Genomic DNA, 12364 nt, shown 5'->3' with positions numbered 1-12364 from the left:
GTGATTAAGATTATATTATAATAAACCCACTATTGGTTTTTAAAACGTACATTTCAAAATGCGTGGATATAGTAAAACTCAGAAATTTCCAGAAGAAAAAGAATTTAATAACTCTTATCAACTTACATGACAATGCTACCCACACCTGAGCTTAAAGCATTTGGTGAACAAATCACCCAGGAATACGGCATATGGGTGGTCTCATTTACCCTTTGTTCTTCAGCAAGGTGGTATGCCTTATCCACAGATATGCGTCACCACCAATTTGTAAATGCTCCTGCTGAAGCTCCTACCTACCACAGACAGAGCAGAAATGGGGAGGTGCTTCAACCCAAGAGGACAGGAGGCAGATAGGTCAGGTTCCACAGCCAGACATAGATTGCAGATGGCCCACTAGTCTGTGATTGGAGTATTTGCATTAGACATTGAATGCCAAAGGAAACAATGTTGAATGTCAACGGAAACAGGTTAGCCTTAGTATCTCCTACAGAGGACACCAGCTGGACATTCTCTTGCCTTACTTTTGAAGAAAAGCGGGAATGGTGTAGTTCACAGTTTAGCAACCAAAGGTGGCTCAGGTTGAAGTCTTTCTCGGGCTAGCTTCCATTCCCATGGTTTGGAATCCACACAACCAAAGGATTTATCACCATCAGGAGAGGTTGGAAATGCACTGGGGAGCTCAGGGGGTTTCCTGATGCAATCACATATTCATAACAAATGTAGAACACAAGTGAGTCCTCTCACAGCCAAGACTTGCTTGGGAGGGGGTGTGTGCACCACTAAGTACATGAAATGCTTACAGCATAAACTAGATTTACATGATAAAAAGTCAGGGGACATTAATTCACAAAGGTCCCTGTGTACACAGCAGAAGAGAAATGGCCTTTGCAGTGACCGAGTAATGCCACTCAACCCTTGGTAGTCCATCCCCCACGTCCCCAGATCACTCTGTCTAAGCCATCCAGGAACAGCTACAGACCCTGCGAATTAAAGATCAGACCTTAAACTGCAAAGTCTTCACAGCAAGTTACCAGAGGTCTTGCCTGGTGCTAGGCAAACAAGGTGGTCTGCCTTTTAAACAAATAATTCATTAGGTAATTAAATTCAAGCGAGATTACACTAATTAAATACACACTACTGCAGAATCATAATTTCTATGTGCCCGAGCCCGAGTTAGAGATGAACAATCTCTTATTCCAGAGAAGGGAAGAGAGAGAGAGAGAGAGAGAGAGAGAGAGAGAGAGAGAGAGCCTTAAAATAAGGAGGGAGAATGGATTTATACGCTCTTCACATCCTTCATTTCGAGAGGAAAAGACATAAAGGGGGGGGCTCTTGCCTAGAAATTTCAGCTTATGTTTTTAGATTTGCTCAGGCTAGGATTAGTGGAATAGTCACCCCCACTTACAACCCTCTCCAGCACACCCCGCGGGAGTGAACCACCACCCACCGCTAAAAGGCAGATGCAAATGGTGTATTTATTGGTCCTAAAGGAAAAGCCACCCTAGCTCATTGCTGGCCCAATGGATGACCACAGACCTGGAGGGGAATTAGAAGTCTCTTTGTCTAAGGGCCTGCGCTCTGGCCGCCTCCCTCTAATGACATTCTGAGCCTCTGCAGCATCATCATCCTCCCTGGCGCTCACAGGGCTCAGAAGTCCCACTGGCTTTGATCTGCGATCTCAGCTGCCTGGAGCTGACAGTCTTCTGCGTGGCAGTCCGGGTTTCATTTGTCAGACAAGCGTTTGCTAGCTTAGGGGAGCGGGAAGCAACACCTGTACTGCAAGAATTTACATGGCCTTGCTCTGGGATGGGATTGATTTGGGACGGGTGAAATACAAACACAAACTAATTAAAAACGGCATAATGGAGCCCTACAGGAACACGACGGGAAAACAAATAAATACAAGCGCAGCTGGCGCTACGATTGCGCTTCTGCCCCTGGGCGACCGTCGGGTGACATCAAATTATAAGCCCTGAAAACCTTCATTCACACCGTTGCTGTTGATGGTACTGCAGGCATAATGGGAGTGATCTGGTTAATTAAGGGGAAATTTATAAAATATTTACGTGTGTGCACACGCATGCAATCCCCATCATCTGATTCCGGGACACCGATATCTTGTTACTCTGGAGAGATCCACTGAGGACTAGTCCACTCCGCTACCCTTCGTCCCCTGCGATTTTCATGTCTGGTTTTGCTGGCGCCTGAGAAGCGCTGTGCTCCAACGGTCCTCAACACAGGCAGCCTCGGCTGGGCTTGGTCCCGCAGGGCTTCCTCTCTGGGCAGGGAATGATCCCTTAGTCCTTTCTTTTGAAGTGTTTCCTCCAAGGTTTCCACAAAGTCACTGGCGCAGACTGGGCTGCTTATTCCGCAGGACTGGCCACATGGCACCCGCCACAATCCCTGCAACTTCCAACCTACAGGGTGACTCGCCAGTGTGCTACTGCTGTGTGTGACTCCTTCAAGGTCATCAAAATCTCCAGCTCCGCATATGAACCCTTACTTAGTGCTGCAAGAGAGAGCAGGAGACCCCGCTTGTGTGTGTGGTGGGAGAGGCGGGGCTGGGCCATGAGGATACATGAGGGTTAAGTGTAGTGGTTGCAGCTACAACTGTCCTTGAGGTTCTTTGGATTTGACCAATAGATACTTGCCTTAGGATGGTGCTGCAGCCCGGACCCTGCTGGGGAAAGTTGCAAAGTCCTAAGGATACTTAACAAGAGCTGTAACCCAGCCTGGGTAAGTCAGGTGGAGGCTCCCTGCTGTCCAGGTTAGCCCAGTCCTTTATGGGAGACCCATGCTGCTGTCCTCATCCCTAAAACTCAAAATGGTCACTTTGAATAACAGAAGGTCTGTCACTTGCATCCTCAGCTCTTCTGCTCCCACAGCGAAGCCCACAAGCTGTTCCTAAATGCCTAGAACCTAGCTTTGCCGCTCAGCAGACCCTGGCAACCAGTGCCTGATGATTTTTGAAGAAACAAAATTGTAAACCAGAATGTTGTTAGCTTGATTAATCTCAATTCCAACTAAATAAATCCCTGGGGAAGGAAAAGAGAGAGGAAGCAAGGGACTACTCACCAACAATGAAGCCCGGGGAAACAGCACTAAAACCCAACTTTCTCTCCTTTAGAAAAGTGCCCCCACAGAACAAGGATTCCATTAAGCTGTAAGATCCACTTAAAAACCAACTTGCCCCTAAGGTGACGGTGTGCCCTATTGCAGCCCCTTACTCCCTCTTCCCTAGAGTACCTGTCTGCCTTGTCCACGGAGGCTCACTTCTGCCCCAGAAGGGTCAGCCCAAGACCCAGCCAAGAGTTCCAGTCCCCTGCTTTGTGTTTGTCTCAAGGCTCTGTGGCTTCTAGACCTGATCAGGGACTCCACCATGTTGTAGAGACTCCTGGGTCTGAATGTCGTCCGCTTGCTCTGCCTAACAGCTGCAGGGATGACTCCCAGAAGGGACTCTTGCCAGAGCCTTCCATCATTATCATCAACTTAGGGAAGACTGCTTGGGGTTTCCTCAGGAAGAGGATATTCCTGATGAAGGGATCCATGGGTTCTGGTGGGGTGAGCAGGTAAAGTTCAATGACCCTCACAGAAGCCCCCCCCCCATTCTATACTGCTCCATCCTGGGTCCAAGACACAGGGCAGGCAGATATATCTGATCTGACTTGGACAATTGTTGAGTCCCCTAACAATGGCATTAAAATAAGACCCCTAGAGGATTTCTAGACCTGGAACACTTCTTCCAGCATGCAACAGATGCTATCAACTTCTCGGCCCTAATTTCTCCACTGTATGTCAAATTTGAGGGGAAAGGGACTTCTTAGCAACCAGAGACAGAAGCTTCTAGCTTCTGCTTGACATCCCATCCAGCTGTAAGGTCTGGGGATTTTATGACTCCTGTGTTTCCCCAGTTGCTGTCTGTACCTCTCTGTTGCTCCCTGAAACTTGCACCAAGGAAAGAAAAGAGGTGCCACAGTCTCTTCTAGCACCTCCCGGAACTGACTTTAAGCACAGTGCCTTTCTTTGTAGCCCCAGCTCTGTTCAACAGCCAAGAATGCACCACAGTCACCTTGCCCATACCTCCCCAAATCAAGTCCACACCCTTGCTGCTGCCACGTCCTAAAGGGAAACTATCAGACGTGCCCAACTGGGTCCTCTTGAATTATCTTGTCAAGTCTCCACTCAGTTCCTGTCTTTGGTGCTGGTGACCTACATAGAGCACAGAGAAGCAGCCCTGCTGTGCCAGTGTGGGGAGAGTGAGGACAAAGTACTTCCAGCTCCTTCAAAGCCCCTGGTGTGCTAGTGGCCCAAGACTGGCAAGTCAGGTGGGAAGCTGTGGTGAGCCCTCTGTCAGTGCTGGCAGGAAGATTTGTTTGGACTGACTTTCCCACCCCAGGCTCTGAGGTCACACCTCAGGTCTTATCTGACTTGTGTTTGCTTGTCATCTGAAATGTGACTCCGGGTTCACAGAGCCAGAACAATGGCCAGATCCTGTTGTCACCATGACTTCCCTGCAGGGTTGTGTTTGTGTGCGCAGGTATGTGCAAGAGACAGATAGGATTCCAAGATTCTGCTTTGCAGGTGACTGATGAACTGGGAACCAGAAGGAAGTCAGGAGTTTTGCAAACTGGAGCCCTGGGAAGTCCCTCATGGTTCCCTCCAGTTCAGGTGGTAGTGTGAAGTATGTGGGGACAGATGGGGGGGGGAGACCAGAGCAGAGCAATGAAGCCCGATTTCCCAGTGGGTAATTAGTAACTACTTTAACCAGCTGTGTTGGGGCTGGTTCCAGGCAAGGCTCAGTGTCTGTTCTCAAGACCTGGAAGCAAGGCCTCCTTAATGTCGCAGGAGTTTGGGAATCCGGGTGAGAAGGTGGGCTTTAGCTGGCATCCAGGGTCAGCAGCGGCAGAAGCACAGTAGCAGGTTGGGGTCCGTGGCCAGGCTTGTCTAGATAGCCCTGAATTCCCTAATGCTGACCCTGAAGCTGCAACTGAAGTTCCATCAGAATGGTGTGACACACTGAGGTGTATGCCACCTCTAGACAGCATTATGCAAACTGACCCTGAGAGTGAAGACAGGTATCTGGACGTTTTTTTCGTTCTGCACTTTCAAGACCCACCTAGGAAACCCAGCACGGAAGCATCCTGCTGTAGCCATCCCTCTTGCATGAGAGAGGAAGGCCGCTTTCAAAGTCTGCACCGAGAATCTAGAGGCCAGGCCCCAGGCAGCCCATAACCGCTGCTTAGCTCCCAAATTCGTCTAGTTCTGATTCTTCCAGGGTCTGAGGTAGGAACTGGGCAGCGGGGACGTGAGGGGGAGTAATTAAGGCCAGGTTCCTGGTGGTTGTTCTGTCCCATGACTGGTCGCAGCTCCTCATGTACCTGAGCTCCAGACAAGTTTACTCTATGCTCTGCATGCACACCTAGTGGACAAACGCGGGCGCCCAGACCAAGCAGGCTTCTCCAAAGCTGGGAGAGGGCAGTTGATGGCTGCGGGCAATATTCGCCAGTCCTTTTACCTTGAGAGGTCTGCCCCCTTTCTCCACTCCTTACCCCCTCCCTCTAGGATCCCTCCGCGCAGCGACTTCTCAACTGGCTTTCCCATTTTCAAAGTTTTTTTTTTCTTCTTCTCCTATTTGGAGAAGCCTACAGAGCGCGGCCACATCCCGCTTCTCCAAGTGCAAGGAGGCCAGCCGTTTCCAGAGGATCTGTTGAAAGGAAGTGGGGCCAAGGGGACAATCCACCCTGCATCCGAGGTGTCACGCCACTCGTTATTAATCCGAGCGCTTCAGCCAAATATGTCCCACAGAGGTGCGGTCCAGCCAGCCATAGAGGAGAGGTTGCTCGCCATAGACTGTCCCCTGGCCTCAGGCCTCTTTCCCAGCCGCCCCAGCTGAAGAAACGCAATCCCAGAGTTGCTTTTGTTAAAAGGGGGTGGGGGGACACAGATCTCAAATGCAAAACCGGGTATCAGACAGCTGTAAACCGGTGTCGACAGGTTGTCAAAAGCCGCGGGGGCTGGTTAGGAAGGAGCCTGAGGCCTCCGGACCCACACCAACAGCCCGGCCTGGCGTACCCACCAGAGGAGGAGGTGGCCCCGCGGGCGCGGGGCACCACGTGCTCGCCGTGAGGGGCGGGAGCGGCCAGAGAGGGCGGGCTGGAGGCAGGGACGGGGCGGGAGGGGAGCCAGGGGCGGGGCCTGTGCTCAAGGGGATGCCAATCAAAGCATCAACTTCAAATTGTGTCTGAGAGCCCCGCCGCCGAGCGGAGGGCGGCCGCCGCAGTCGGCGCGCGATCTCGGATCCGGGCGCAGCCGGGAGCCGGGCGCCGCCAAATAGCCCAGGGCCCAGGAAGAGCGACCGGCCCCCGCCCCCGGGCCGGCCCAAGTGCGCCCGGCCCGCGGCCCGCAGTCCCCGCGCGCGTCCCTCCCGATCCCTAGCCGGTCTCCCCGTCCGCGCTGATAGTATTGCCCTCCGTCGCCGCAGACCCCGCGGACATGTCCTTCCCGCAGTTGGGCTACCCGCAGTACCTAAGCGCCGCGGGCCCGGGCGCCTACGGTGGAGAGCGCCCTGGGGTGCTGGCTGCGGCCGCGGCTGCTGCGGCCGCCGCCTCGTCTGGCCGGCCGGGGACGGCGGAGCTGGGAGCAGGAGCGGGAGCCGCCGCAGTTACCTCAGTGTTGGGCATGTATGCCGCGGCGGGACCGTACGCGGGCGCACCCAACTACAGCGCCTTCCTGCCCTATGCTGCGGATCTGAGCCTCTTCTCGCAGATGGTGAGTGCTCCCGCCTCCCGCGCGTCCTCCCAGCCCGCGCCGGTGGGAGATCACGGCGCTCGGGGACAGCGGGAGCCTCTGGGCCAGCGGGAAAACCGAGGACCCACAGGCAGTTTCTGGGGAAAAAGTGGGAAGGGTCTTGCAGAGGGGATCGGGCGGCGGAGGCCGTGTCCCCCGGGGCACCCAGGAGTGCCCAGAGGCCCAGGCAGTGACCCCCGCGGTCTTGTTAGGCTGAAGACCTGAGCTTGGAAAAGGATTGCACGCTAGTGGAGAAAGCCTCAGGAGCAGGCCGGAGACGGTAGCAGGCACCAGAGGTCGGGGGCGAATTCTCCTGGCGCGGCCAGTGCGACAGGGCAGGCCCGCTGGGTTCCCGCAGCCAGGGCCGCTTTACCAGCAGAGCCCTGGCCAGGCGGCCGGCTGGATTCGGCCAGAGGCTGCTTGAACTTTCCCTGGGGCCCAGACGACCTTACTTCTCTCTCTTTGGCAGGGCAGAGATAGTTGCCCTCGACTTTGCCAAAAGGAAGCGGTTAAACCTAGCGGAGTCGGTCAAAAACATCCTAACAAACAATAGATCTATCATCGGCAGAGCCGAGAGGTCTCTTAGTGGCCTGTGTAGGGATCATAGGGATCGGAGATTTAAGAAATACTAAGTTGACATAAATTCTGGCTTCCGAAAAGGCATTTGCCTTTACTTTCGTAAGTTGCCAAAGTTTTCATTTCATTTGAACCGAAAGAAAAGCATTTCTCTTCCCGCGTTATATAAGGGAGAATTAAAGAAACAGTGTCCCAGGGCTTAAAATAAATGGTGCCCTCCAATCTCCGCTCCCAGTGGGTGTCAGATGGAGGAGGGGGATGTAAATTTAATTCTCCGCGGGAGCATTGGCCAGTCTATCCTTCCAAACGATCAATTTTCCTTGGTCTGACTGGAAGGTCGGACTGCTTAAACTTGAGGCCGCTGGCAAATTGCGAGGTGGGCGCGGGGTTTTCCAGAGACGGTCCCTGCCGCCCTGCTATCTTCTGGATAGTGCGGTTTCCGGGAACCCCGAATTATCCCATCTCCTGAAAAACAGACCAGATCAGATCCCCTAAAAGGCTGGCCTCCAAGTGTGCAGGAACAACTCGGCGGGCGCGTTTTCCTCGCAACTTTTCTTGTAGTTTAGAGAGAAAGCCTGTTTCTCAGAGGTCAGGCCAGTCGCCTTTCTTATGCGCCCTAACCAGGAAGATTGGCCCCCATTTTGTTCGGACAGCCTGGATGCCCGGGGAGCGATGAGAGAGTTACAAGGTACCCTTTCATAAAAAAAAAAAAAAAATACCCGCAGAGACAATGCCAAAAATTCTCCTTTACGATGGCAACTAAAATACTTTTGAAAAGCGAGTAGTGTATTTTACAATGACGAAGCACAAACGAATTCGGGCCACAGAAGCCTTTTCCGCGTGGGCCTCGATCACTAAACTAATTAGTTGAGGAAATAAAGAAATATGCTTTTATAACTTTCTTAGGATTCTGACTTCTTTGCTAACTTGGCAACTGGATCCTTTTTATAAAAAAAAAAACGGAAGATGAAAAGTTTTTTTGTTTTTTTCTTTTTTGATGTGTGCGTATGTGTGAGTGTGTGTGTGTACACGCACATGTGTATGTTTAACAGAAATTTTGAATACAGATGTGAGCCATTTGGAATCTTGCCTGTGTACATGTGGGGGCAAAGAGAGTCTGCTCCCATTGTGGTAAGGTGGGGAAGATCCACAGGAGGTCTCTGTTGTTGTTTAGTTTTGTTTTCTCTTTAAACTAAAGGGTAAATAAAATTTATCCCCTAAGGTGTCTGTGTTACCTCCAGGTCTCCTACCAGGTTCTCTGAGAGTGAGCCTAAACCCAAACCCTCAGTGGTGGCCTAGCTTTCCAATCTTTTATGATCTGGTATTTGGAACCCAAAAGATAAAATTGTGAGTGAGCGTCTGTCTGGGCAATTTATGGTAATAATGAGGCCTAATGAGGCTGTTAGAAAGATAAAATGTTATTTACCAAAAAACCTGATGGGATAATTTGACTTGCTGTGTTTTACTACTGATGATAAAAAGAATATTGATTGCAAATAAATCATGGCCTCTAAATGCCTCAAACTGTTTGTGTTTGCTCGGGCGCAGATCAAAGTCAAACTTAAGCGATAGATAAAGTAGCCGAGAAGAGGCCCAGGAAACTGAACCCGTTCCCTCGAGCTGCTGCAGCCTGTGACTCCAGGGCCTGCCGTTAATATTTTACAGGATAAGCTCTCCTTTTGTATTTTTTTTAAAAAAATGCGTTTTGCCACTGTTACTGAGAATGATGAGCATTAAAATTTTAAAATTACCTGTCACCGCTACAGACCTCTAAGTGCAAGTGAACCATTATACGCAGAATAATTTGGGAGGCCGAAGGAGGATTTACTTTCATTTTGAATTAGTACCGAGTTTTGACTGAAAAACGCCCTGGATGGTTCTTTTGATTGAGTCCTTCAGGGTGGGAAGGAGGGGCCCTGCTTTCTGGGTGCTTCACTTTGGAGAAACTGTTTCAGCAGCCTACATAAAAGGTTTCCCCCTCCAGCTAGTGTAAGCTGAACTTGGAAATCTGAATTTTGTGAAGGGTTGGTGTCCGGGACCCAGGTCCTGGGAAGACCCCTGGGAGGGGGCAGGGATTAGCTGTACTCTAAAATTCAAGGAATTCTTTAAGTTTTTCTAGAGTGAACAACAGCAGAAAAACCCTGTTTAGTGGAGATTGAGCGCCAACAATCCAGTTTAAGACTCCAGCTTCCTTGGCTCTCCAAATAGTGGTGTGTGTGTGTGTGTGTGTGTGTGTGTGTGTGTTTTCCTTTTTTGAGCCCGGTGAATCAGGTGCCCCAGAAGCCCCCAGGGTCCACAGAAGTATGGATCTTCCTTTCCTAGCTGCTGAAACTCATTTCTCCTTTCTCTTCTCTCCCTCCATTTCCTCTCTCTCTCTCTCTCTCTCTCTCTCTCTCTCTCTCTCTCTCTCTCTTCTTTCTTGATCTGTGGTTGCTTCAGGGCTCTCAGTATGAACTCAAGGACAACCCAGGGGTGCACCCAGCCACCTTCGCAGCCCACACAACGCCTGCTTATTATCCCTATGGCCAGTTCCAATACGGGGATCCCGGGCGACCTAAAAACGCCACCCGTGAGAGCACCAGCACGTTGAAAGCCTGGCTCAACGAGCACCGCAAGAACCCGTACCCCACCAAAGGAGAGAAGATCATGCTGGCCATCATCACCAAGATGACCCTCACACAGGTCTCCACCTGGTTCGCCAATGCGCGCCGCCGCCTCAAGAAGGAGAACAAGGTGACTTGGGGGGCGCGCAGCAAGGACCAGGAAGACGGCGCCCTCTTTGGCAGCGACACAGAGGGAGACCCGGAGAAGACCGAGGACGATGAGGAGATCGACCTGGAGAGCATTGACATCGACCAGATCGACGAGCGTGATGGCGACCAGAGCAATGAAGATGAGGAGGACAAGGCTGAAGTTCCTAGGGCACGCGGAGCCCCTCCCTCCCTAGCTCGGGACCAGGGCTCACCGTTGTCGGCCGCGGAGGCACTCAAGTCCCAAGATTCGCCCTTGGGCCTGCCTAAGGAAGTCTCAGAGCCTGGCAGCACGCGCCTGCTGAGTCCTGGCGCCTCGGCGGTAGGCCTGCAGGGCGCGCAGAATAGCAAGCCCAAGATCTGGTCGCTGGCTGAGACAGCCACTAGCCCCGACGGCGTGCCCAAGGCATCTCCACCACCACCCTCCAGCCATCCTAGCGCGCACGGGCCTCCCAGCGGCGCGCCTCTGCAACACCCGGCCTTTCTGCCCAGCCACGGACTGTACACCTGCCACATAGGCAAGTTTTCCAACTGGACCAACGGCGCATTCCTCGCACAGGGCTCGCTGCTGAACATGCGCTCCTTCCTGGGCGTTGGAGCGCCACATGCCGCACCACACGGCCCACACCTGCCTGCACCACCACCTCCACAGCCGCCTGTCCAGGTTGCCACTGGGGTGCTCCACGGTGACAAGGCCTCCGCCCGTAGCAGTCCTGCGCTTCCAGGTATCTAGCCAAAAGATTGCATTCACTTGGTGTCAGACAAGGGATTGTGTCAGTGGTGGTGGGTAGGGGTGACTATTGATGCAAGTAGCTAGGCCTAGGTCTCTCTGAGGTGCTGACTTGTACCTATGTATGGGCTTGTCCCAGGGAGGGGTAGGGACAGACGTTGGTCGCATGAAATGAGCCTTAGGGAGGAATTTGGGCATAGGGGCCCTTCCAACCGGCTCACCCCACTACCTGTACCCCTCTCTTAACCCTGTGCATCTTCTGTTCCCTAGCAGAGAGAGACCTAGTCCCCAGGTCGGATTCGCCCCCACAGCAGTTAAAGTCACCCTTCCAGCCTGTGCGCGACAAGTGAGTGCTTTTTGCTTTTTGCCCTGGGGAGGGATGGAGCAAAGCTGGGGTGGCAGTGAGGGTTCTGTCCTATAGTCTTAATTGGAGTAATTGGATAGCACTATCCATCTAGCTCGGTCCAGTTCTCAGGAGCGGGGAGTCTGATGGGCGGCGGTTTAGCTCCAGCCCCGCTCTGCTATGTCTACTTATTGCTGGTGTCTTGATATGTCTACTTATTGCTGGTGTCTTCTTGCTGTGTTTCTCATACAGCTCGCTGGCCCCGCAGGAGGGAACGCCTCGGATCCTCGCAGCCCTCCCGTCTGCTTGATTAAGGGTCGCCTTTTACTTTTGCGAGGGAGGGGAGGGGGGAGGGGTTGGGGGAGGGAGGAGACGAGGGAGGAATTAAGACAAATATTTGAGACTTGTGTAAAGGACAAACGTGACGGCGGAGTCAGCGATTCTCACGCATCGCTCTCTGCAGAAAGGGGCTCATCCCGCCTAAGAGCTCGAGGGGTGGGCAGTCTCTGCCTGCTGCTCGGGTTGATTATCCGATTCGGTAAATCCGCCCCCTCCACCCGTGTTTGTGTCTTCTTTTCATTGTTTCTTTTTTTCCCTCTCCCTGTCTGTATATAGCGTGATTTCAGATTGTAAATAGCGCGTCAGCGAACTTGTTTAAATCATATATTTTTGTCTAATAAACTAAATGAAATAATGCCCACGCTGCTGCAGCTGTTTGTCCCTGTGCTCATGCGTTTTGGGGGGGAGGTAAGGGTGTGTGCTATCTTGAAATCCTGGGCAGAGCCCAGGGGCCCATGGTTATGCCAAAGCTGTTCCTTTGGGAGTAGGGCCTTGGAACAGCGTTAACACCCAATAAACTACTGTGTCAGGCATATACAGTCCTTCCGTGGTGGTGGTGGTGGTGGTGGTTGAATTGGTTCATTTTGCTCCTAGGCCAATTTCTTGTTGGCAGTTTAATTCTTTGCCACGCTTAGACAAGCATTTATCTGGAGCAGCCTTTCTCAGAACGTAAGTGGGTTCAATTTTAGGCAGTTTACAAAAACGATGTTTTCAAGTGGATCAAAATGGGGGAAAATGAAGAGAATTCCCAATCATCCTCCCAAAGGGGAGCTTCGGGCTCGAAATCAATTACTCACTAGTTGTGTGTGCAGCGCGTTTTGGCGGAGGGTCGTTTTCTGG

The 12364-nt window shown here is 52.1% G+C and overlaps 1 protein-coding gene across 1 annotated transcript; it reads left to right on the top strand.

Moving 5' to 3' along the window:
* Positions 1–6267: 6267 nt before the first annotated feature.
* On the top strand, positions 6268–11517 carry Irx1 (iroquois homeobox 1). The gene is made up of 4 exons (XM_013349739.2): positions 6268–6768; positions 9802–10837; positions 11113–11188; positions 11438–11517. The coding sequence occupies exons 1-4, from the start codon at positions 6493–6495 to the stop codon at positions 11493–11495; spliced, it is 1446 nt and encodes a 481-aa protein (XP_013205193.1). The 5' UTR covers positions 6268–6492; the 3' UTR covers positions 11496–11517.
* Positions 11518–12364: the final 847 nt, after the last annotated feature.

The sequence above is a fragment of the Microtus ochrogaster genome, chromosome 19, assembly GCF_000317375.1.
Source record: "Microtus ochrogaster isolate Prairie Vole_2 chromosome 19, MicOch1.0, whole genome shotgun sequence".
NCBI classification, from domain to species: Eukaryota; Metazoa; Chordata; class Mammalia; order Rodentia; family Cricetidae; genus Microtus; species Microtus ochrogaster.
The sequence above is the reverse complement of the archived record's forward strand: the minus strand, read 5'-3'. Positions and strand labels throughout refer to the sequence as shown.

Bases quoted from the DNA above. Each gene is read 5' to 3' on its own strand.
- Irx1 (XM_013349739.2), top strand. From the start codon at position 6,493: ATGTCCTTCCCGCAGTTGGGCTACCCGCAGTACCTAAGCGCCGCGGGC. The intron at 10,838-11,112 runs GTATCTAGCCAA...TCTGTTCCCTAG, and splicing joins TAGCAGTCCTGCGCTTCCAG to CAGAGAGAGACCTAGTCCCC. The intron at 11,189-11,437 runs GTGAGTGCTTTT...TTTCTCATACAG, and splicing joins TTCCAGCCTGTGCGCGACAA to CTCGCTGGCCCCGCAGGAGG.